The sequence below is a fragment of the Mobula birostris genome, chromosome 3, assembly GCF_030028105.1.
Source record: "Mobula birostris isolate sMobBir1 chromosome 3, sMobBir1.hap1, whole genome shotgun sequence".
Taxonomy (NCBI): domain Eukaryota; kingdom Metazoa; phylum Chordata; class Chondrichthyes; order Myliobatiformes; family Myliobatidae; genus Mobula; species Mobula birostris.
The window spans coordinates 222,626,710-222,648,439 of NC_092372.1; the positions used below are offsets into that span (position 1 = coordinate 222,626,710).

General features: G+C 47.1%; 1 protein-coding gene across 5 annotated transcripts in view; it reads right to left on the bottom strand.

Moving 5' to 3' along the window:
- The window catches only part of vill (villin-like), a 143,386-nt gene that overhangs the window by 46,519 nt on the left and 75,137 nt on the right, over positions 1–21,730 (bottom strand). For 4 of the 5 annotated variants that reach the window (XM_072254203.1, XM_072254204.1, XM_072254205.1 and 1 more), the window contains 5 exons: positions 13,507–13,596; positions 10,174–10,248; positions 6,063–6,259; positions 5,273–5,381; positions 2,952–3,062 (listed from right to left, as the gene is read on the bottom strand). In XM_072254203.1, the coding sequence (XP_072110304.1) occupies positions 2,952–3,062; positions 5,273–5,381; positions 6,063–6,259; positions 10,174–10,248; positions 13,507–13,578 (564 nt within the window). In that variant the 5' untranslated portion in view covers positions 13,579–13,596. Of the gene's footprint in view, positions 1–2,951; positions 3,063–5,272; positions 5,382–6,062; positions 6,260–10,173; positions 10,249–13,506; positions 13,597–16,994; positions 17,177–21,730 lie in introns of those variants that run through there. The other variant, XM_072254202.1, reaches the window with a different exon arrangement.

Consider the following 21,730-nt stretch of genomic DNA (forward strand, 5'->3'; position numbering starts at 1 on the left):
CCCTACCATTAACTGGGGGTCCGTAGACCTCAGGTTGGGAACCCCCGATACATGTCATCATATACAACCCTGAGGTTCATTTTCTTGTGGGCATTCACAAAGAGACACAATAGAATCAATGAAAGACTCCACCTGACACAGATAAACAACCCATGTGCAAAAGACCAGAAATTGTGCTAATATTTTGTTTAAAAAGTAGTTAGCCCGATATTGAGAACATAAAGTTGTAGAGTTTTTGGAAGTGAGTTTATAGGTTGTGGCATCGGTTCAGCGCTGGGGTGAGTGAAGTTATCCATGCTGGTTCAAGCACAAAGTTGCTTCCTCACCCCCTCCGACCATCATTTCACATCTCCAGGTCCCTGGTCCCCCTGCGGACCGCCCTGCGTAGAGTCCCAGAGCACAGGAACAGGCCATTCGGCCCATCTTGTTCGTGCTGAGCGAGTTTCCAAACCGAACCAGTTCCACTTGCTTGCGTTTCACATCGCTCTACCCTGTACCTGCCCACTACCCCTTTTAAATGTTGCTAGTGCACTTACTGCAACCACTTCCCCTGGCATTTTGCCCCATACACTGACTATCCTCTGGGTGAAAAACCTGCCCCGCAGTTGCTCATTAAATCTCTCTCCTCTCACCTCAAACACATGCCCCTAACTTCTTGATTCCCCAGCCCTGAGGAAATGACTGTGATCCTGTCTATGGCCCCAGTAATTGCATACACCTCTATAGGGTGACCTCTCATTCTTCTACACTCCAATCAAAACAGTCCCAGTCTGCTCAGACTCTCTCCACAACTCAATCCCTTGAGTCCTGGCAACATCCTCGTGAATCTCCTCTGCAGCCTTCCCAGCTTAATGGCATCTTTCCTGTAAAAGGGTGACCAAAACGGAACACAATATTCCGAATGTGACCTCACCAACAACTTCTACAACTGCAACATGACATCCCAACTTCTCAATTCAATGCCCCGAATGATGAAGCCAGTCTACCCCTCTATCACTTCCTCTGGTAGCTCACTCCATTAACCCACCATCCATTGTATGAAAAAGCTACCTACTGTGTCCCCTTTAACTTTTTCCTCTCCAACTTTAAACCTACACTCAGTGGCCACTTTATTGGGGTGCACCTGTACACCTGCTCATTAATGCTAATCACCTGGCAGTAACTCAAATGCACTAAGGCACGCAGACACGGTCAAGAGGCTCAGTTGTTGTTCAGACCAAACATCAGAATGGGGAAGAAATGTGATCCAAGTGATTTTGACTGTGGAATGTGTGTTGGTGCCAGATGGGGTGGTTTGAGTTTCTCAGAAACTGCTGATCTCCTGGGATTTTCACACGCAACAGTCTCTAGAGTTGACAGAGGATGGTGCAATAACAAAGAAACATCCAGTGAGCTGCAGGCAAAAATGCCTTGTTACAGAGAGAGGGGTCAGAGTAGAATAGCCAGACTGGTTCAAGCTGACAGGAAGGTGACAGTAACTCAGATAACCACATGTTACAACAGTGCTGTGCAGAAGAGCATCTCTGAATGCACAGCACGTTGAACCTTGAAGTGGATGGGCTACAGCAGCAAAAGACCACAAACAGACCGAAGTCCATATAGGTAAAATATTAGGAACCTAAGAAAGTGACCACTGAGTTTGCCTTCTCTCTCCAATCCTGTGAAAAGGACTGTGAGCATCCACCCTGTCTACACTATCCATGATTTTATACACCCCTATAAGGTCACCCCACAGCTTCTTATGTTCCACAGAATGAAGTCATAATGTGTACGACCTCCCCCTTAAATCCTGGCATCATCCTCATAAGTTTTCAGGGAACTAGTTTCAGTTCAGCCATCTCTTTCCCATAACAGAGTGACCACAACTAATTGCAGTGCTCCAAACGTGGCCTTAACTGATGTCTTACAGAGCTGCATCACTTTGCCCCAGTTCTTAGACTCAGTACCCCAACCAATAAAGGCCAACATACATCTTCCTCCATATTTTACTTTGCTAACACGGATCATAAGACATAGGAGCAGAATTCACATTCGGCCCATCGAGTCTGTTCCACCATTCCATTGTGGCTGATTATCCATGATTTTATATACCCCTATAAGGTCACCCCACAGTCTCCCTCAACTCCATTCCCGTCTTCTCCCCGTAACCTTTGATGCCCCGACTAATCAAGAACCTATCAACCTCTGCCTTCATTATACCCAAACGCTTAAATATACCCAATTAATTCCAGATTTACCACCTCTGGCTTAAGAAATTCCTCCACATCTCTTTTGTAAAGGCTGCTCTTCTACTCAGAGGCTGAGCCCTCTGGTCCGAGACTCTCACTATAGCGAACATCCTCTCCACTTGCACCCCATCCAGGCCTTTCCATATTCAATTGGTTTCAATGAGATCCTCCCTCATTCTTCCAAACTTCAACAAGTACAAGCCCAGAGCCATCAAACATTCCTCATTCATTAACCCTTTCATTCCCAGGATCATTGTCGTGAACCTCCACTGGACCTTCTCCAAAGTCAGCACATTTTTTTCTTAGATTAGTGGGGGAGTCTAGGACCAGATGACACAGCCTCAGGAATGGAATATAATCGCCTAATTCTGCTCCTATGTCTTATGATCTCATGGTCTGTTCTGGCCCAAGTGCAAAAGGTCACTCTTTGTGAATTAAACTCCAATGGCCTTTTCCCGGCTGCTGATCACATTCCCATTGTAATCTAGGCTCACCTAGACTCCTTCTCCACTCGTGTCCATGTCCCTGCTAGAGGCCGTGTAGTGAAATTGGGATCAGAGTGCGTGGAGGAGAGTTGGGGAGCCGGAGGTCAAAGGGTGAAAGGAACAGGGGTTGGGGGTGCTGGAGGTGTAATCGGAGGGTCACTGAGGGTGGGGTGGGAAACAGCAGAGGAAAGAAGCAGCGATGGGTCCCTGGGGAAACTGCCTCCCCAATCCAACTGACCTTTAACCTCTCCGTCCTGTTGCTCCGTGGCGCATTCCATTGGACTATGATTTTGCCCAAATCCAAGAGGAAAACGTCGCCTGAGTTGAAGCTGTCCCAGGAAAGGTCGACCTGTACACAGAATTACACTGTAGAACAGAGAAGAGTACAGCACAGGAGCAGGCCTTTCTGCCCACAGTGTTATGCAAAACTAATTAAACATCCAACTAAACTAAAACACAAGAGATTCTGCAGATGCTGGAAACTTTGAGCAACACACACACAAAACAGAGAAGGAACTCAGCAAGTCAGATGCATCATGTACAGGAATAAACAGTCGATGTTTCAGGACAAGATCCTTCATCAGGACTGGAACGATAAGGTTTCCCAGTCCTGGTGAGGGGGTCTTGGCCTGAAACATCGACTGTTTAATCCTGTACACAGATGCTGCCTGACCTGCTGAATTCCACCAGCAAACACTGTGTGTTACTCTGGATTTCCAGCATCTGCAGAATCTCGTGTTTGGACGTCCGGATGCATCACGGTGGCTCGGTACGGCAAAGGCTATGCATGTTGCTGCAAGAAACCGCAGACAGCTGTGGACACAGCTCAGCACATCACGGAAACCAGCCTTCTTCTCCATGGACTCTGTCTACACTTCTCACTGCCTCAGTAAAGCAGCCGACATAAGCAAAGATCCCTCCCACCCGGACATTCTCTCTTCTCCCCCCTCCCATCGGGCAGGAGATACAAAAGCCTGAAAGCTCGCATCACCAGGCTCGAGGACAGCTTCTATCGTAAATGTTATAAGAATATTGAATGGTTCTCTAGTACAATAAAATGGACTCTTGACCTCACATTCTGACTCATTATGATTTTGCACCTTATTGTTTACCTGCACTGCACTTTCTCTGTAGCTGTTACACTTTATTCTGCATTCTGTTATTGTTTACCTTGTTTTACCTCAATTCATTGTGTAATGATTTGATCTGTATGAACAGTATGCAAGACAAGTTTTTCACTTTGCTTTGGTACATATGACAAAAAAAACAATAAACCAATAGAGCAGGTCAAGAGGCCCTTTGGCCCAACACACTAATACTGACTAACATGGATCAGCAAGATATTGGGGTCCGTGTCCATAGGGCACTCAAAGCTGCTGTGCAGGTTGACTGTGTTGTTAGGAAGGCGCATGGTGTATTGGCCTTCAACAACCGTGGGACTGAGTTTAGGAGCCGAGAGGTAATGTTACAGCAGTATAGGACACTGGTCAGACCCCACTTGAAGTACTGTGCTCAGTTCTGGTCACCTCACTACAGGAAGGATGTGGAAACCAAAGAAAGGGTGCAGAGGGGATTTACAAGGATGTTGCCTGGATTGGGGAGCGTGCCTTATGAGAATAGGTTGAGTGAACCTGGCCTTTTCTCCTTGGAGTGACAGAGGATGAGAGGTGACCTGATAGAGGTGTATAAGATGATGAGAGGCTTTGATCGTATGAATAGCCAGAGGCATTGTCCCAGGGCTGAAATGGCTAATACGAGGGGACACAGTTTTAAGGTGCTTGGAAGCAGGTACAGAGGGGATGTCAGAGGTAAGTTTTTCACACAGAGAGTGGTGGGTTTGTAGAATGCACTGCCAGCAACGGTGGTAGAGGCAGATACAATAGGGTCTTTTAAGAGACTCTTAGATAGGTATATGAAGCTTAGAAAAATAGAGGACTATGCGTGTGGGCACGTGGCCAAGTGGTTAAGGCATTGGACTAGCGACCTGAAGGTCGTGAGTTCGAGCCCCAGCCGAGGGAGCGTGTTGTATCCTTGAGCAAGGCACTTAATCACACATTGCTCTGTGACGACACTGGTGCCAAGCTGTATGGGTCCTAATGCCCTTCCCTTGGACAACATTGGTGTCGTGGAGAGGGGAGACTTGCAGCATGGGCAACTGCTGGCCTTCCATACAACCTTGCCCAGGCCTGGGCCCTGGAGAGTGAAGACTTTCCAGGCGCAGATCCATGGTCTCACAAGACTAATGGATGCCTTACTTACTTACTATGTGGTTGGGAAATTCTAGGCAATTTCTGGAATAGGTTACATGGTCAGCACAACATTGTGGGCTGAAGGGCCTGTAATGTGCTGTAGATTTCTATGTTTCTACATTTTTATGCCCATCTTAGCTGGTTTCATCTGGTTGCATTAACTAATTAACTAGATCTCAGTTCCTTTGTCAGGTATCTCATTTCAGTGAATGATTATATCAGTTAATTTCTGGCCTAAGTGGGAAGCTCTAGATTGACTTGGTCCTATTGTGGGCCCCAGCACACCCCCAGGCACTGCAACCTTTCCCACCTCTGTGGCCGCCACTTTCTTCTTCCCCTTAACATGGAGCAGACGGCGGATGTTGTACACGTTTGTCTCCACGTGCTTGAACCCTGAGGCGACACCTCCTTTCTTGTACCTGCCAAAGAAAAAGCAAATCACAGCAAAGCCATGGTTATTGACGGCAGACAGATCAAATCAGAGGGTGTTAATCATTCTCCCCCACCCTCCTGCCTTTCTGCCCACAATTCCCTTTCCTTCTCCCAGTCTAAGGCCAGCACTGATCACCACCACTGATGGAGTGGCTCCCACACTTCCAGAGGTCCAAACTAAAGCTGACATCAGTATAAGAACAGGCCTTTCAGCCCACTGTGTCTGTGTTAACCATGTTGTCTTCTCCTGTAAACTTACTAATCAAGATCCTCCACTTTAAATATACGCAATGACTTGGCCTCAACAGTCATTTGAGAAAATGAATTCCACAGATTCACCATCTATTCTCTAAATAAATTCCTTCTCATCTCTGTTCTTAAGGGACATCCCTCTATTCTGAGGCTGTGCCCGTTGGTTCTTGACGCTCTCGTGACTGGAAACATCCTCTCCGCTTCCACTCTATTTAAACCTTTCAACATTCGATAGGTTTCAATGAGACCTTCCCTCATTCTTCTAACCTACAGTGAGTGCAGCCCCACAGCCCTCACTATGTACATTTCGATGTACTTTTGAGAAATAAAGCTAATCTTAATTTTTAATGTGTCTGCGAGATTTTAAACCAGCATCACCAAGCCACTGGAATAAGGGCTTCCCCAATATTACTCACACAATGCCATTCTTGAAGTAGCTTTTGAACTCTGGGGACTCGTGGCCCTGTGTCTCGCGGTACTGGGTGGGACTCCCTCCCAGGCAATCGTCCAGCTGGGTGACGTACATGGCTGCAGCCCCCTGCTCGTCTTGCGAGGATGCTTTCCCGATCCAGAAATGGATGGCCTGAGAGATCCCACTGGCCGTCTTCTTGGCCTGTGCAGAGAAGGCATTTCCTTTAACATCCCTTTCAACCAAAGATTGCATTGCTGAGGCATCCCCTGATGTGGCTATGCACTTCACATGCGGAACTGGAGACTGGAACAGCGGACAAGCAATCGGCAGAGAGGAAATCCCCCCTTACGGCAAACCCAGAACCAAGAGGCATAATTCCCAGGTGAGAAAGGAGAATGGCTTATTATTTAATCATTCATTCATCCATTTAAAGTTCAAAGTTCAAAGTGCATTTTATTATCAAAGTATGTACACTTTATACAATTGTGAGACTTGTCTCCTTACAGGCAGCTTCAAAACAAAGAAACCCCGACAGAACCCATTAAAAACAAAAGACCTTCAAACACCCAATGCACAGCGAAAGAGAGAGAGAGAGAGAGAGAGAGAGAGAGAGAGAAATCATGCAAACAGCATTCAGAACTGGAGTTCACAACACCACTGCAGCCGATCCAGAAGTCCACTGGTTGCTGGCCATAGTCTCAGTCCAGCACAGAGACAAGCAAAGCCCGTGGAGCAGCGTGATAAATCGCTCGCCTGCTTGATTTTTATAGATCTATTTGTTTTCTATCTATCCATCTAGCGACCTAGCTAACTTTTTGTTTAGCTATCTATTTATTCCTTTATTCTGCCATTTACTTTCTACTTTTTCTATCAGTTTATACAATCATTTGTTTTATATATTTATCGATCTGAGTATATATTTGTCCATTTGTTTGAATATTTAATTATATGGCTCACAGGGGTTCCCAGCCTTCTTTATGCTGGGGACCCTCGCCGTTAACCGAGGGCTCTGTGGACCCAGGTTGGGTACCCCTGCTTACAGTAATTTCTTTTACATCTTCCGCTGTTCTGTTGCCACAAAACCCAGAATCAGGCTAAATATCACTGGCATAGGCTGTGAAATTTGTCGTTTAGCGGCAGCAGTACACTGCAATACACAATAATAAAAACTATAAATTGTAATAAGATATATATGCAGTACATATAAACTAAATTAAATTAGTAGTGCAAAAAGAGGGCAAAATATAGTGAGGGAGTGTTCACTGTCCGTTCAGAAATCTGACGGCAGAGGGGAAGAGGCTGTTCCTGAACCATTGAGTGTGTGTCTGCAGGCTCCTGTGCCTCATTCCTGATGGTAGCAATGAGAAGAGTGCCTGTCCTGTTGTGAAAACAACAGATTTCATGACAAGTCTACGGTGCACATATATAGCTGGGGTGCCTAAGACCTGTTGCACAGTACTGCAGTAAGTGTATATATTGCACTGTACTGCTGTTGCAAAAAACTACAAATTTCATGACATGTGAGTGATGATAAACCTGATTCTGATATGGGTCTCTATTGTGGATGGAGAGTGGGAAGGGGGCAGGGAGAGGGTAACCACGGTTGGATAAAGGGGAAGGGGGGGGGGTGAGCAGGAAGCACCAGAGAGACATTATATAATGATGCAGTTTTATAAAACTCTGGTTAGGCCACACTTGGAGTATTGTGTCCAGTTCTGGTCGCCTCACTATAGGAAGGATGTGGAAGCATTGGAAAGGATACAGAGGAGATTTACCAGGATGCTGCCTGGTTTAGAGAGTATGCATTATGATCAGAGATTAAGGGAGCTAGGGCTTTACTCTTTGGAGAGGAGGAGGATGAGAGGAGACATGATAGAGGTGTACAAGATAATAAGAGGAATAGATAGAGTGGATAGCCAGCGCCTCTTCCCCAGGGCACCACTGCTCAATACAAGAGGACATGGCTTTAAGGTAAGGGGTGGGAAGTTCAAGGGGGATATTAGAGGAAGGTTTTTTACTCAGAGAGTGGTTGGTACGTGGAATGCACTGCCTGAGTCAGTGGTGGGGGCAGATACACTAGTGAAATTTAAGAGACTGCTAGACAGGTATATGGAGGAATTTAAGGTGGGGGGGGGTTATATGGGAGGCAGGGTTTGAGGGTCGGCACAACATTGTGGGCCGAAGGGCCTGTACTGTGCTGTACTATTCTATGTTCTATATTCTATTATGTAATGATGATCAATATATCACTCCCAACTCTATGCATCCTTATGTTATGGATAAGTCTTCTATGAGGCACCTTATCAAATGCTGGAAATTGAAAGTAAATAACGTCCATCTGTTCCCCTCTATCCTCTGCACTCGTTATATCCTCAAAGAACTCCAGTAAGTTTGTCAAACAGGACCTGCCTTTGCTGAATCCGTGCTGTGTCTGCCTGATGGATCCATTTCTTTCCAGATGTCTCGCTATTTCTTCTTCAATGATAGCCTCGAGCATTTTCCCAACTACAGATGTTAAACTAACTGGCCCATATTTACCTGCCTTTGAACAGTGGCGTGACATTCGCTGTCTTCCAATTCGCTGGGACCAGCCCAGAGTCCAGAGAATTTTGGTAAATCATCACCAAAGCCTCTACTATAACTTCTGCCATTTCCTTCAGTACCCTGCGATGCATTCCATCAGGGCCAGGTGACTTATCAATCTTCAGGCCCACAAGTTTGCTCCGCACTACCTCTTTAGAGAAAGCTATTGTATCGAGGTCCTCACCTCCCATCACATACATAACATCTCTCTTTGGCATGTTAGATGTGTCCTCCACCGTGAAGACCGATACAAAATAGTCATTCAAAGCCTCTGCCATTTCCTCCTTACCCAATAACTGGAAAAGTCTGAGCCAAGTTCCAGAGGACAAGCATTTCAGGTGAGAGAGGAAAAGTTTAAAGATGTGTGAGGCCAAGTTTTTTTTGACAGAATGTCATGGGTGTCTAGAACAGGATGCCAGAGATGGTGATGAAAGCAGATATAATAGAGGCCTTTAAGAAACTGTTAAACACATGAATGCATGGATTGGATGGATATGGATCACGTACAGACAAGAGATTAAGTTTAATTTGGCATTGTGCTTAGCACAGACATTGTGGGCTGAGAATGGCCTGCTCCTGTACTATACACTTCCACGCTTATATGTTTGCAAGGCTGCAGCAGCCCCTGATGGTTGTATAGGCATACAGCATGTTACAAGGCCCTTCAGCCCAACTTAGCCATGCTGGCAAAGCTGCTTACCTGAGCTAGCCCCATCCTCCAAAACAGGAATCCCCAACGTATAGTTAACTATGGACCCCAGGTTAGGAAGCCCTGCTGTAAACCTTTCCCATCCCCATTTAAACCTTGTAATTAAACCCACTTCCACCACTGCCTTTGGCAGAGCGGGTATGGTGCCCCGCAAAAGCCTTAGCACCCTGGCTTTTCACCCTTGGCTTAAAATATTTTGCACAGGACTGTATATTGTTCCATATACCCACCACCTTCCGGGTGAAGTATTTGCCCCCTCAGCCTCTGACACTCCAGGGAAAACTTCCCTGGAATGTAGGAGATTGAGGGATGGCCTGATAGAGGAGTACAAGTTGATGAGGGGCATAGACAGAGTGAAAAAACAGTCTTTTTTTTCCCCAAGGAAGGGGGAGCTAAAACAAGTTTTAAGATCGGAGCTGAGAAATTTATAAAGGACTTCAGGCAACATGGTGGTGCCCATTCAGACTGAGCTGCTGGAGATGGTGGTTGTGGTGGGAGCATTAGCATTGCTTAAGATCCATCTCAAAGGGTCTCCTTCCATGCAATAAGACTCTATCACTCAGTACAGTAGAGGCTGCTGGCCAAGTATCACAGTCCTGCTCTCAGCAGCACAACACAAAAAGCCTCATTTACTTGATCGCCCCATGAATCCACTTGGTCTCTCCCTATCTCCCTTTGTTCTACATATTCCCTCCCCTACCTTCTCTGTTACCCAAAACCACGCTGTTCTCTCGCTATCTGATGAAACGTTAACTCTGTTTCCCTCTCTCGACAGATGAGTGCTTTGCTTGCGTTCCTCGAGGTCTCCAGAGCTTGTACTTACGAACAGTATCAAGTAGCAATCGCCTTCAAAAAAGTTCCCGTAAGCCTTCAGAGGGATGGGGACCACTTCCATTTTCTGCAAAGAGACACACCAGACATCAGTAGAGAAGAGGGAACCCACGCCACATTACCCTGGGAGCCTAGGGCTCGGCAGCAGGCTTCCCAGCCGGTGAACGGTGGGCTCACCAAGAGCCGCTTGTCAGGCAAAGGACAGGAGATAGGCACGGAACAGTCTGCAGATGCTGGAAATCCAGAGCAACACACACAAAATGCTGGAGGAACTCAGCAGGTCAGGCAGCGTCTACGGAGGGGAATAAATAGCCGAGACCCTTCTTTAGGACTGAAAAGGAAGGGGGGGGTAGACAGCAGAATAAAAAGGTGGGGGGAGGGAAAGGACTGTTGGGGGCCTGAATGGAGGTGAGGGAGGAGGTGAGTGGGCACTTTGGTCACCTGCAGGGGTAAGTGCCGGGAGGGAGATTAGTGGGGAGGGACAAATGGATAAGGGAGTCACAGGGGCGGCGATCCCTGTGGAAAGCGGAAGGGAGGGAGGTAAGAGATATGTCCGGTGGTAGGATTCCTTTGGAGGTGGCGGAAGTTGCGGAGGATGATGTGCTGGATACAGAGGCTCCTCTTGTGCCAGGGAGATAGGTTCTCCCAGCCAGGGGCAGAACATTCAGGGGAGATTTGAGCAAGTTCAATTGGCAGAGGTTACCTGGGCTATGGGGATGGGGAGAGCCTGGGGATCTGCTAGAGACACAGAACATTACAGCACAGTACTGGCCCTATGCCCCACGATGTTGCACCAACTTTTTAACCTACCCTTCCCTTCCACATACACCCCCCTTACCTATCATCCACATGCCCATCTAGGAGTCTCTGAAATCTGGCTAATGTATCTGCCTCTACCATTACCCCAGCAGGACATTCCACGCACCCACAAACTTCTGTAAAAAAAATTCCCTATGAATTCTACTTTTACTTTCCTGCACTTACTTTAAGATTACGCCCTGGTAGTAGCGATTTCCACCCTGGGGAAAGGTCTCTGGCTATCCACTCAATCTATGCCTCTTATCATCTTGTGCACCCTGATCAAGTTGGCTCTCACCCTCTTGCACACCAAAGAGAAAAGCCCCAGCTCACTCAACCTACCCTCACAAGACAGACTCTCTAATCTGGTCAGCATCCTGGTAAATCTCCTCTGCACCCTCTTGAAAGCTTCCACATCCTTCCAATAATGAGGTGACCAGAACAGAAAGGTTCGGGGGATATATGAGAGGGTTTAGTGTTCTGAATGGGTCTTGGTGAAGGCTCCCAGTAGAAGTGGGGAGGGAGAAAGAGGGAGCTCTGTAACGGACCTTGAGCTAGTCAGAAGATTGGTGCAGTCAGGCCAGTGCACCCCCTCACTGGTCCGGTTTGAGCAACCAGTGATCCATAGACAGTGGTTCAAACATTCATGAAACACTTGTTCATTGAAGCAGAGGAGAGGGATAATGGCAGGACTCCTAGCAGTTCCTTAACATTCCCCTAACTATACCTTGGTTATTATTAGTATTACTGTATAATTTATAATAATGGTTCCTTAAGGTTGTCATAGCCGGGGCAGGGCGTGGAGGTTGTTGGAGGGTAGTGGAAGAAGGTCCCACTACCTATTAAATGCTCCCAATGGCATGGGTGTCAAATAGCCTCTGGCAACCATGTCCAGATCCTGGCCTTCGCGTGTGACTTGGCTACCACTTCCACTGGTAGAAAAAGGGGCAGAGGTGGGTTACTGGCGCCTTAAAACCAGTCACTCCAGGCAGATGGGGCTTGTCAGCCGTGGCTGGCAGCTCATCCAGAAGGAAAACTCCGATCTCAAACTTGCACTGCCTTGTGGCTATACCCACTCACGGGGGAAATCTTCGGGAGTAAGCCCTGAGGGAAAAGTCTGGAGCTTGGAGTTCCTAAAGCAGTCCTACGCTGAGTTCAACGCTGACTGGCAACTCCTGCGATGCTGCTGGTACCAAACTGTGTCAGTATCTGCCGCTCCTTTGGGCTAATCAGATGTGTGGAGAGGGGGAGCTTGCTACATGGGCAACAGCTTGCTCTCCATATCGTACTGCCCTGGCTTGCTTATGGTAGCTAGAACACACCAGCCACGGTCGATCCTGACCAATGGGAGCCAACTAGTAGCAGTGTGGAGGAACAGGAGGAACTTGGGATCCATTTCCATGGATCTCTCAAAGACACAAAGTAAATTGATAGGAGGTTAAGGCAGCATATGATGTGTTTTTATATTCATCAGTTGGGGGATCGAGCCCAAGAGCCATGAGGTAACGTGGCAGCTCTATCACACTTGGAATATTGCGTTCAGTTCTGGTTGCCTCATTATAGGAAGGACGTGGGAGTTTTAGAGAGAAATTTTTTGCATTTTGGATGTAGACTTGGGCTTTGGACTTTTTTCCAGTCCTAAGGTTCCTTTGTATTCTGTTTTTCCAAACAGTCTTTCTCGGTTTTGTGTTTGTGTGCAGGGAGGAGAGATCTGGGGGCTGGTGTGCCCATTCCATTTTTGTTTGTATTTTTGTGCGGGGAGGAGGGATCTGGGGGCCGATGATCGTGGTCTTCCTTGGCTTCAGGGCCACCTGGAGAAGAAGAGTTTCAGAGCTGTGTACTTTGAACCCCTGAGGATGCAGAGGAGATTTATCAGGATGCTGTCTGGATTAAGGAGCATGTCTTAACTGGAATGACTAAGCAAGTGAGGGTTTTCCCCTTTGCAGTGAAGGAGGACGAGAGGTGACTTGATAGAGCTGTACAAGATGATAAGACGCATAGAACGAGTGGACAGCCAGAGACTTTTTCCCAGGGTCGAAGTGACTGATACTGTACAAGGGAATGTAATTTTAAGGCACTTGAAGAAAATTATGGGGGAGTGTCAGAGGTAGATTTTTTTTAATCAGGGAGTGCTGTTTACATGGAACTCCCTGCCAGGGGTGGTGGTAGAGGTTGGTACATTAAGGTCATTTAAGAGACTCTTAAATAAGCATGTGGATGATAGAGAGGTAGAGGGTATGTGGGAGGGAAGGATTAGATTGATTTTGGAGTTGGTGAACAGGTCAGTGCAACATCGTGGGCTGTACTGTGCTATGTTGAAATCCCACCTTAGTTAAATAAGTACATTTCAACTGGTAACTAACACAAAGAATTCACAAGAGTTCACACAGGCAAATCTCACACACACAAAACTCACTCTCTCTTTCACGCGCGCGCGCGCACACACACACACACACACACACACACACACACACACACACACACACACACACACACACAGTGTCCACTCATGGATATTGCCTCTCACCTCGATGGTCCATATTTGAAGTCCCAGGTCCTTGCCGACATGTTTAAAGGCTTCTGGTATTACGACTGGCATGGCGACTGGTTATCACAGCTGGAAGTGATCAGAGGTGAAAACAGGGTCAGAATGAGCTCTCAAATCGCAGTGCCACCCCCCACCTACCCACCGGGACACTGGTAAACCCCTCCAACAACAACCCCATCCCTCTCCCACTCTGACTGCTGATCCGGGGCGGTGGGGGTGGGGGGAGGTCCTGAGCTGGGCCCACTCTTCACCCCTCATTCAGGGGGCCAACACGGTGATGGACTGAATTGGACTCTTCTCCTACCATTGGTGTTGGGTGAACTGACTAAGAATTTGCAGCTCAGACCTGTTTCTTTGCTACAGTCTGCCTGCCTGATGAACTGATGTAAAACCTCTTCTCCCACCCCCCACCCCTAACCCCCCCAGGAGATACAAAATCCTGAAAGTGCAATACACCACGCTCAAATTCAGCTGTTCTAACACTATTGAACAGTCCTCTAGTACCTTGCCCTGCCTGATACTAAGGTAATCTTCACAATACTATTGTAAGTTCCCGAGAGTCAGCCCTTCCAGATGGATCTCCCTCAGTGGCCATCTCTGGCAGGACACACAGTGACAGGGCAATCCACACCCATGAGTGGATTGGTTTATGTACCGACGTACAATGTGTGCGTTGCCATCCGAACAGATCACACTATACACAGGTACGTCACTGCCCTCTCTTTCCAGAGGACGAGGGGTGTCAGCAGGGAGCTTGCCGCTCAGGATCGCCCCCACCTTGGTGACAAATGGGGGGGGATTGGAGTCACCACTGCCCAGGCACCCAATGGGACCTGTCACTGAAATACCACAAACGTTTCAGCAACGTAAACACGAGGAATTCTGCAGATGCTGGAAATTCAAGCAACACACATCAAAGTTGCTGGTGAACGCAGCAGGCCAGGCAGCATCTGTAGGAGGAGGTACAGTCGACATTTCGGGCCGAGACCCTTCATCAGGACTAACTGAAGGAAGAGCTAGTAAGAGATTTGAAAGTGGGACTTCCCAATGCCTCATCGTCATCAAAGATCCCGTCTATCCCAGACATTCTCCCATCTCCCCTCGGGCAGACGATGCAAAAACACAAGAGATTCTGCAGATGCTGGAAGTCTCAAGCAACACACACAAAATTCTGGAGGAGCCTGACAGGTGAGGCAGTATCTGTAAAGGGGAATGAACTCGACATTTCAGGACGAGACCCTTCATCGGGACTGGAAAAGAAGGGTGAGGGCAGGTGGAGAAGAGGAAATAAGAAGGTGGGAGGAGGGGAAGGAGTACAAGCTAGAAGGTGATAGGTCAGACCAGGTGAGGGGGAAGGTGGGTAGGTGGGGCAATGAAGTAAGAAGCTGGAAGGTGATAGGAGGAAAAAGTAAAGGACTGAAGAAGAAGGAATCTGATAGGAGAAGACAGTGAACCAGATAGGAAAAAGCCATTGATTTCTTTAACGTGAGGTAATTTCTCCCCCCCCCCCTTTTCCATTCTCCTCCTGGTTACCCTCTCACTTATTCTCTTCTGCCCACCACCTCCCTCTGGTGCCCCTCCTCCTCCCTCCCTCTCTTCCATGTTCTGGTCACCTCATTGCAGGAAGGATGTGGAAGCTTTAGAGAGGACGCAGAGAAGATTTACCCGGATACTGCCTGGTTGAGAAAGCTGGGACTTTTCTCTTTGTAGAGAAGGAGGGTGGGAAGTGACTTGATAAGAGTCGTACAATAAGATGAAAAGAGATGAAGTGGACAGGCCGACAGGTGGAGATGGTTAATGTGAGGGAGCATTATTTTAAGGTGTTGGTGGAAAGTATAGGGGGGATGCCAGAGGTAAGGTTTTTACATAGAGAGTGATGGGTGCGTGGAATGTCCGTTCAGGAGTGGTGGTAGAGGCAGATACATTCGGTGCATTTTAGAGACTCTTAGGTGCAAACATGACAGAAAAGTGAAGGGCTATGTGTGCAGGAAGTGTTAGATTGAGCTTGAAGTGGGCTAAATGGTCAGCACAATATAGTGGGCTGAAGGGCCTGTACGATGCTGTACTATCGAAAGCCAAGCCCTTCATCATCTAATTGGGCCTGTTTCCGAGGTGCCTCAACCACTTCCTCAGACCACCCTCTGTGTGAAGAGGTCCCCCCTCAGGTTCCTACTAAACCCTTCTCCTCTTATCGTATAACTATGCTCTCGTGTGCTTGATTCCCTCTAACCTGAGAGAACAAAATTGAGCGTATTCACTCTATATATGCCCCTCCTAGGTTTAAACACCTCAACAAGGTCACCCCTCAGTCTACTACCTTCCAACCTGCTCAACCTCACTCCATAACTCAGACCTTCAAGTCAGGACGACTTCCTTGTAAATCTCCTCTGCTCTCTTTCCACCTTAAAGTCAAAGTCGAGTTTATGATCAACTGCACAAGTGTGAGCACAGGTCCAATGGAAAACTGACTTGCAGCAGCACCACAGGCTCACAGCACTGGATAAGCAGCATTCACAAGAAACAGACCACGAGACAAAGGAGCAGAATTAGGCCATTTGGCCCATCAAGTCTGTTCCACGTTTCTTCATGGCTGATTTATTATCCCTCTCAACCGCATTCCCCTGCCTTCTCCCCATAACCTATGACACCCTGACTAATCAAGAACCTATCAACCCTCATATAAACATAGAAAAAGACATAAATTATACACAATTTTTACAAGAAAAAGCACAACTAGAACAAAGATATGATGTCCATTGTAGTGCAACGTGATTAGGGCTGTGCCGTTTGGTTCAAGGACTGTATGGTTGTTCCTGACTCTATGGGACTTCAGGCTCCCACAGCTCCTGCCCAGTGGTAAGGTCGAGTCCCTGTGCCAGTTGTTGACTGTTCCTTCCCTCCCACAGATGTTGGTCAGCCTGCCGATCCTGAACCTGGTGCTGTGGGACTTCGGGTTTCTGTGCCTCCTTACAGAATGGCATCTTTCCAACATCAGGGCAACCAAAACTCAACACAATAAATGCTGCCTAGCTGAAAGTGAATGCACCACTAAGGTGGTATCCATCATTAAGGACCTCCAGCACCCAGGGCATGCCCTCTTCTCACTGTTACCATCAGGTAGGAGGTACAGAAGCCTGAAGGCACAAACTCAGAGATTCAGGAACAGCTTTTTCCCCTCTGTCATCTGATTCCTAAATGGACATTGAACCCGTGAACACTCCCTCACTACTTCCCCTCTTTTTGCACAATTTCCTTCATCTAATTTTTTATACAGACTTCTTATTGCAATATCTGATAATAAAAACTATACGTTTCATTGTACTGCTGCCACAACACAACAAATTTCAGAACGTAAGCTAGTGATACGAAACCGAATTCTGATTGTGCTACTACAATACGACATCCCAATTTCTGAACTTACGCACAGCAAGACCCCACACGGGAAAGCAACCCGCTTTCCTCCCTACCTCGCTCCGCGGTGAAGTGCTGGCCTCGATGCAAGCACCCTCTGGCCAAGCCCCTGGGGGTGTGAGGAAGCCACGTCTCCTACAGTCAAGGGGCCGGGCAGCGTCAGCACCGGCTGACAAAAGCCCCGTCTCAGGGAATGGAAACAAAGACTTCAAACAAACAAAACTCCTGAATCTCCAGGCCCCACCTGCTCAGTGTTTGCCGTCACTAAGAGACACATCCTAGAGAGCAAGGGAGCCCCTCCCTGCAGTGGTCTGTGGGACACTGTTCTGTCTCTGAGTTCCGTGTGCAGAGCCCTGACACTGCCATACTGCCCACTGGGAGCAGAGCAGCCCTCTGCACTCATTCTCACTCACACTTCAACATTTTCAATCACTGACACACTCACAGACGGGCAAAGTGCTCACAGACACATACACACAGAGTACTTACAGACACACACACACACACGCACAAAGTACACAGACTAAACACCCAGTGTACACACAGACACGGACTAAACACCCAGAGCGTACACACACACACACACACACACACACACACACACACAGAGTACACACAGACTACATACAGACACACGCACAGAGTACACACAGACACAGGCTACACACATTTGAGGATACACATTCAAAGATATACATGACAATTACTCACCTGCAGAGGTAAATGCACACACACACACACACACACACACACACACACACATTCACACTTACAGAAACACACTAACAGACATAGATACTGTGGATGTGAACGGGATACCCAGATGGTATGTTGCCTCCCAGACACCAGGGTCAGGGATGTCTCAAATGGCGTCCACATCATTTTGGAGAGGGAGGGAGAGCAGCCAGATGTCTTGGTACATATTGGTACCAATGACATAGGAAGGGAAAACAAAGAGGTCCTGAAAGGAGAATTTAGAGATTTAGGTAGAAAGTTGAGAAGCAGGACCTCCCGGGTAGAAATTTCTGGATTGCTGCCTGTGCCATGTGCCAGTGAGGGTAGGAACAGGATGATTTGGCAGATAAATGAGAGGCTGAGAAGCTGGTGCAGGGGGCAGGGCTTCAGGTTCTTGGATCATTGGGATCTCTTCTGGGGGAGGTATGATCCGTTCAAAAGAGACGGGTTGCACCTGAACCGGAGGGGGACCAATATTCTCGTGGGTAGGTTTGTTAGAGCTGTTGGGGAGGATTTGAACTAACTTGGCAGGAGGTGTGGGAACTGGAGTGAAGGGACTCAGGATGGTAAAAAACTAAAGATAGCGTGCAGTCAGACGGTCAGGAAAGGCAGACAGGTGATGGGACTTAGTTGTAGCCAACAGGCTGAGTATCAAAACATTAGGGATGCAGAATCAGAAAGGATAGCAAATATGGTACTCAAGGTGTTGTATCTAAATGTGCATAGTATAAGAAATAAGGTGGATGATCTTGTTGCAATATTACAGATTGTCAGGTATGATGTTGTGGCCATCACTGAATCACGGCTGAAGGATGGTTGTAGTTGGGAGCTGAATGTCCAAGGTCACATGTTGTATCGGAGGGATAGGAAGGTACGCGGAGAGGGTGGTGTGGCTCTACCGGTAAAGAATGGCATCAAATCATAGAAAGATGTGACATAGGATCAGAAGATGTTGAATCCTTGTGGGTTGAGTTAGGAAACTGCAAAGGGAAAAGGATGTTGATGGCAGTTATATACAGGCCTTCCAACAGTGGCTGGGAGGTGGACCACAGATCACAACAGGAAATAGATAAGGCAAGTCAAAAGGGCAATGTTATGGTAGTCATGGGAGATTTTAACATGCAGGTTGATTGGGAAAATCAGGTCGGTAATGGATCTCAAGAGAGTGAGTTTGTTGAATGCCTAAGAGATAGCTTTTTAGAGCAGTTTGTCCTTGAGACTACCAGGAGATGTGTGTTACGTAATGAACCGGAGGTGATTACGGAGCTTAAGGTAAAAGAACCTCTAGGAACCAGTGATCACAATATGATTATGTTCAACTTGAAATTTGATCTGGAGGAAGTAAGGTCTGATGTAGCAGTATTTCAGTGGAGTAAGGGAAAGTACAGTGGTATAAGAGAGGAGTTGGCCAAAGTAAATTGGAAGGAGCTGCTGGCAGGGATGTCAGCAGAGCAGCAATGGCGTGCGTTTCTGGGAAAAATTAGGAAGGTGCAGGACAAGTGTATTTCAAAAGTGAAAAAAATACTCAAATGGTAAAATATACAACCATGGCTGACAAGGGAAGTCAAAGCTATTTTAAAAACAAAAGAAAGGGCATACAACAAAGCAAAAATTAGTGGGAAGGTAGAGGATTGGAAAGGTTTTAAAAACCTACAGAGAGCAACTAAAAAATCATTAGACAGGAAAAGATGAGATATGAAAGCAAGCTAGCAAATACTATCAAAGTGGATAGTAAAAGCTTTTTCAAGTATGTTAAAAATAAAAGAGAAATGAGAGTGGATCTAAGACTGCTAGAAAATGAGGCCGGAGAAATAATAACGGGGGACAAGGAGATGGCTGATGAACTAAATGAGTATTTTGCATCCGTCTTCACTGTGGAAGACACTGGCAGTGTGCCTGATGTTGTAGTGTGTGAAGGAAGAGAAGTGAGTGCAGTTACTATTACAGGAGAGAAGGTGCTCAAAAAGCTAAAAGACCTAAGGGTACATAAATCACCTGGACCAGATGAACTGCACCCTGGGCTTCTGAAAGAGGTAGCGGTAGAGATTGTGGTGGCATTAGAAATGATCTTTCAAAAATCTTTGGACTCTGGCATGATGCCAGAGCACTGGAAAATTGCAAATGTCACTCTACTCTCTAAGAAAGGAGGAAGGCAGCAGAACGGGAACTATAGACCAGTTAGCCTGACCTCAGTGGTTGGCAAGATGTTGGAGTCAATTGTTAAGGATGAAGTTATGGAGTACTTCATGACACAGGACAAGATAGTACAAAGTCAGCATGGTTTCTTTCAGGGAAAATCCTGCCTGATGAACCTGCTGGAATTCTTTGAGGAGATTACAAGTAGGATAGATAAAGGGGATGCTGTGGATGTTGTATGTTTGGACTTTCAGAAGGCCTTTGACAAGGTGCCACACACGAGGCTGCTTACCAAGTTGAGAGCCCATGATATTACAGGACAGTTACTCACATGGTTAGAGCATTTGCTGATTGCTAGGAGGCAGTGAGTGGGAATAAAAGAATCCTTTTCTGGTTGGCTGCCAGTGACTAGTTGTGTTCCGCAGGGGTCAGTGTGGGACCACTTCTTTTTATGCTGCATATCAATGATTTAGATGATGGAATAGATGGCTTTGTTGCCAAGTTTGCAGATGATACGAAGATTGGTGGAGGGGCAGGTAGTGTTGAGGAAACAGGTAGGATGCAGAACGACTTAGACAGATTAGGAGAATGGGCAAGAAAGTGGCAAATGAAATATAATGTTGGAAAGTGCATGGTCATCTCTTTGGTAGTAGAAATAAATGTGCGGACTATTTTCTAAATGGGGAGAAAATCCAAAAATTTGAGATGCAAAGGGACTTGGGAGTCTTTGTGCAGAACACCCTGAAGGTTAACTTGCAGGTTGAGTCAGTGGTGAGGAAGGCAAATGCAATGTTAACATTCATTTCAAGAGGTCTAGAATACAAGAGCAGCGATGTGATGCTGAGGCTTTATAAGGCACTGGAGAGGCCTCATCTTGAATATTGTGAACAATTTTGGACTCCCCTCTAAGAGAAGATGTTCTGGCATTGGAGAGAGGGTCCAGAGGAGGTTCACAAGGATGATTCCAGAAATGAAAGGGTTATCAGACAAAGAACGTTTGATGACTCTGGGTCTGCACTGGCTGGAATTCAAAAGGATGAGGGGGGATATCATCGAAACCTTTCAAATGTTGAAAGGCCTAGACTGAGTAGATGTGGAAAGGATGTTTCCCATGGTGGAGGAGTCTAGGACAAGAGGGCACTGCCTCAGGATAGCGGGGCGCCCATTTAAGACAGAGATGCGGAGAAATTTCTTTTGCCAATGGGTGGTGAATTTTTGGAATTTGTTGCCACAGGCAGCTGAGGAGGCCAGGTTGTTGGGTGTACTTAAGGTAGAGATTGATAGGTTCTTGACTGAACATGGCATCAAAGGTTATGGGGAGAAGGCCGGGAACTGGGGTTGAGGGGGAGAAAAAAAAACAATCAGCCATGATTAAATGGCAGAGCAGGCTCGGTGGGCCAGATGGCCTAATTCCGCTCCTATACCTTATGGTCTTATACACATTCATACACACGTATAATCACACTAAACACTCACAGACACACTCACTCACAAACAGACACAGACTAGCACTCTCAGACTCCCGGAGACATACTCATTCCCACTCAGACCCAGACCCTCACAGTCACACTCAGCCGCACAGCTGGCTGTCCGGACCTGCTATGCCCTATTGATTTCACTCGAGAGCATCTGTCTGAAAGGGAAGTCCCCCATTGAGAGAGCGGGTGCTGGAGCCAAGGGAAGGGGCGGTCTGAGGAAATGCCCACTGCAAAACTCATCCTGGATACCGTCCGTTCCGATTGTCTCGTCCCGGATACGGTCTGTTCCGATTGTCTCATCCCGGATATGGTCTGTTCCGATCGTTTCATCTGGAATACTGTCCGTGCTGATCGTTTCGTCCTAGGTACGGTCCGTGCCGATCGTTTCATTCAGAATGCTGTCCGTGCCAATCGTTGATCCCAGATACGGTCCATGCCGATCG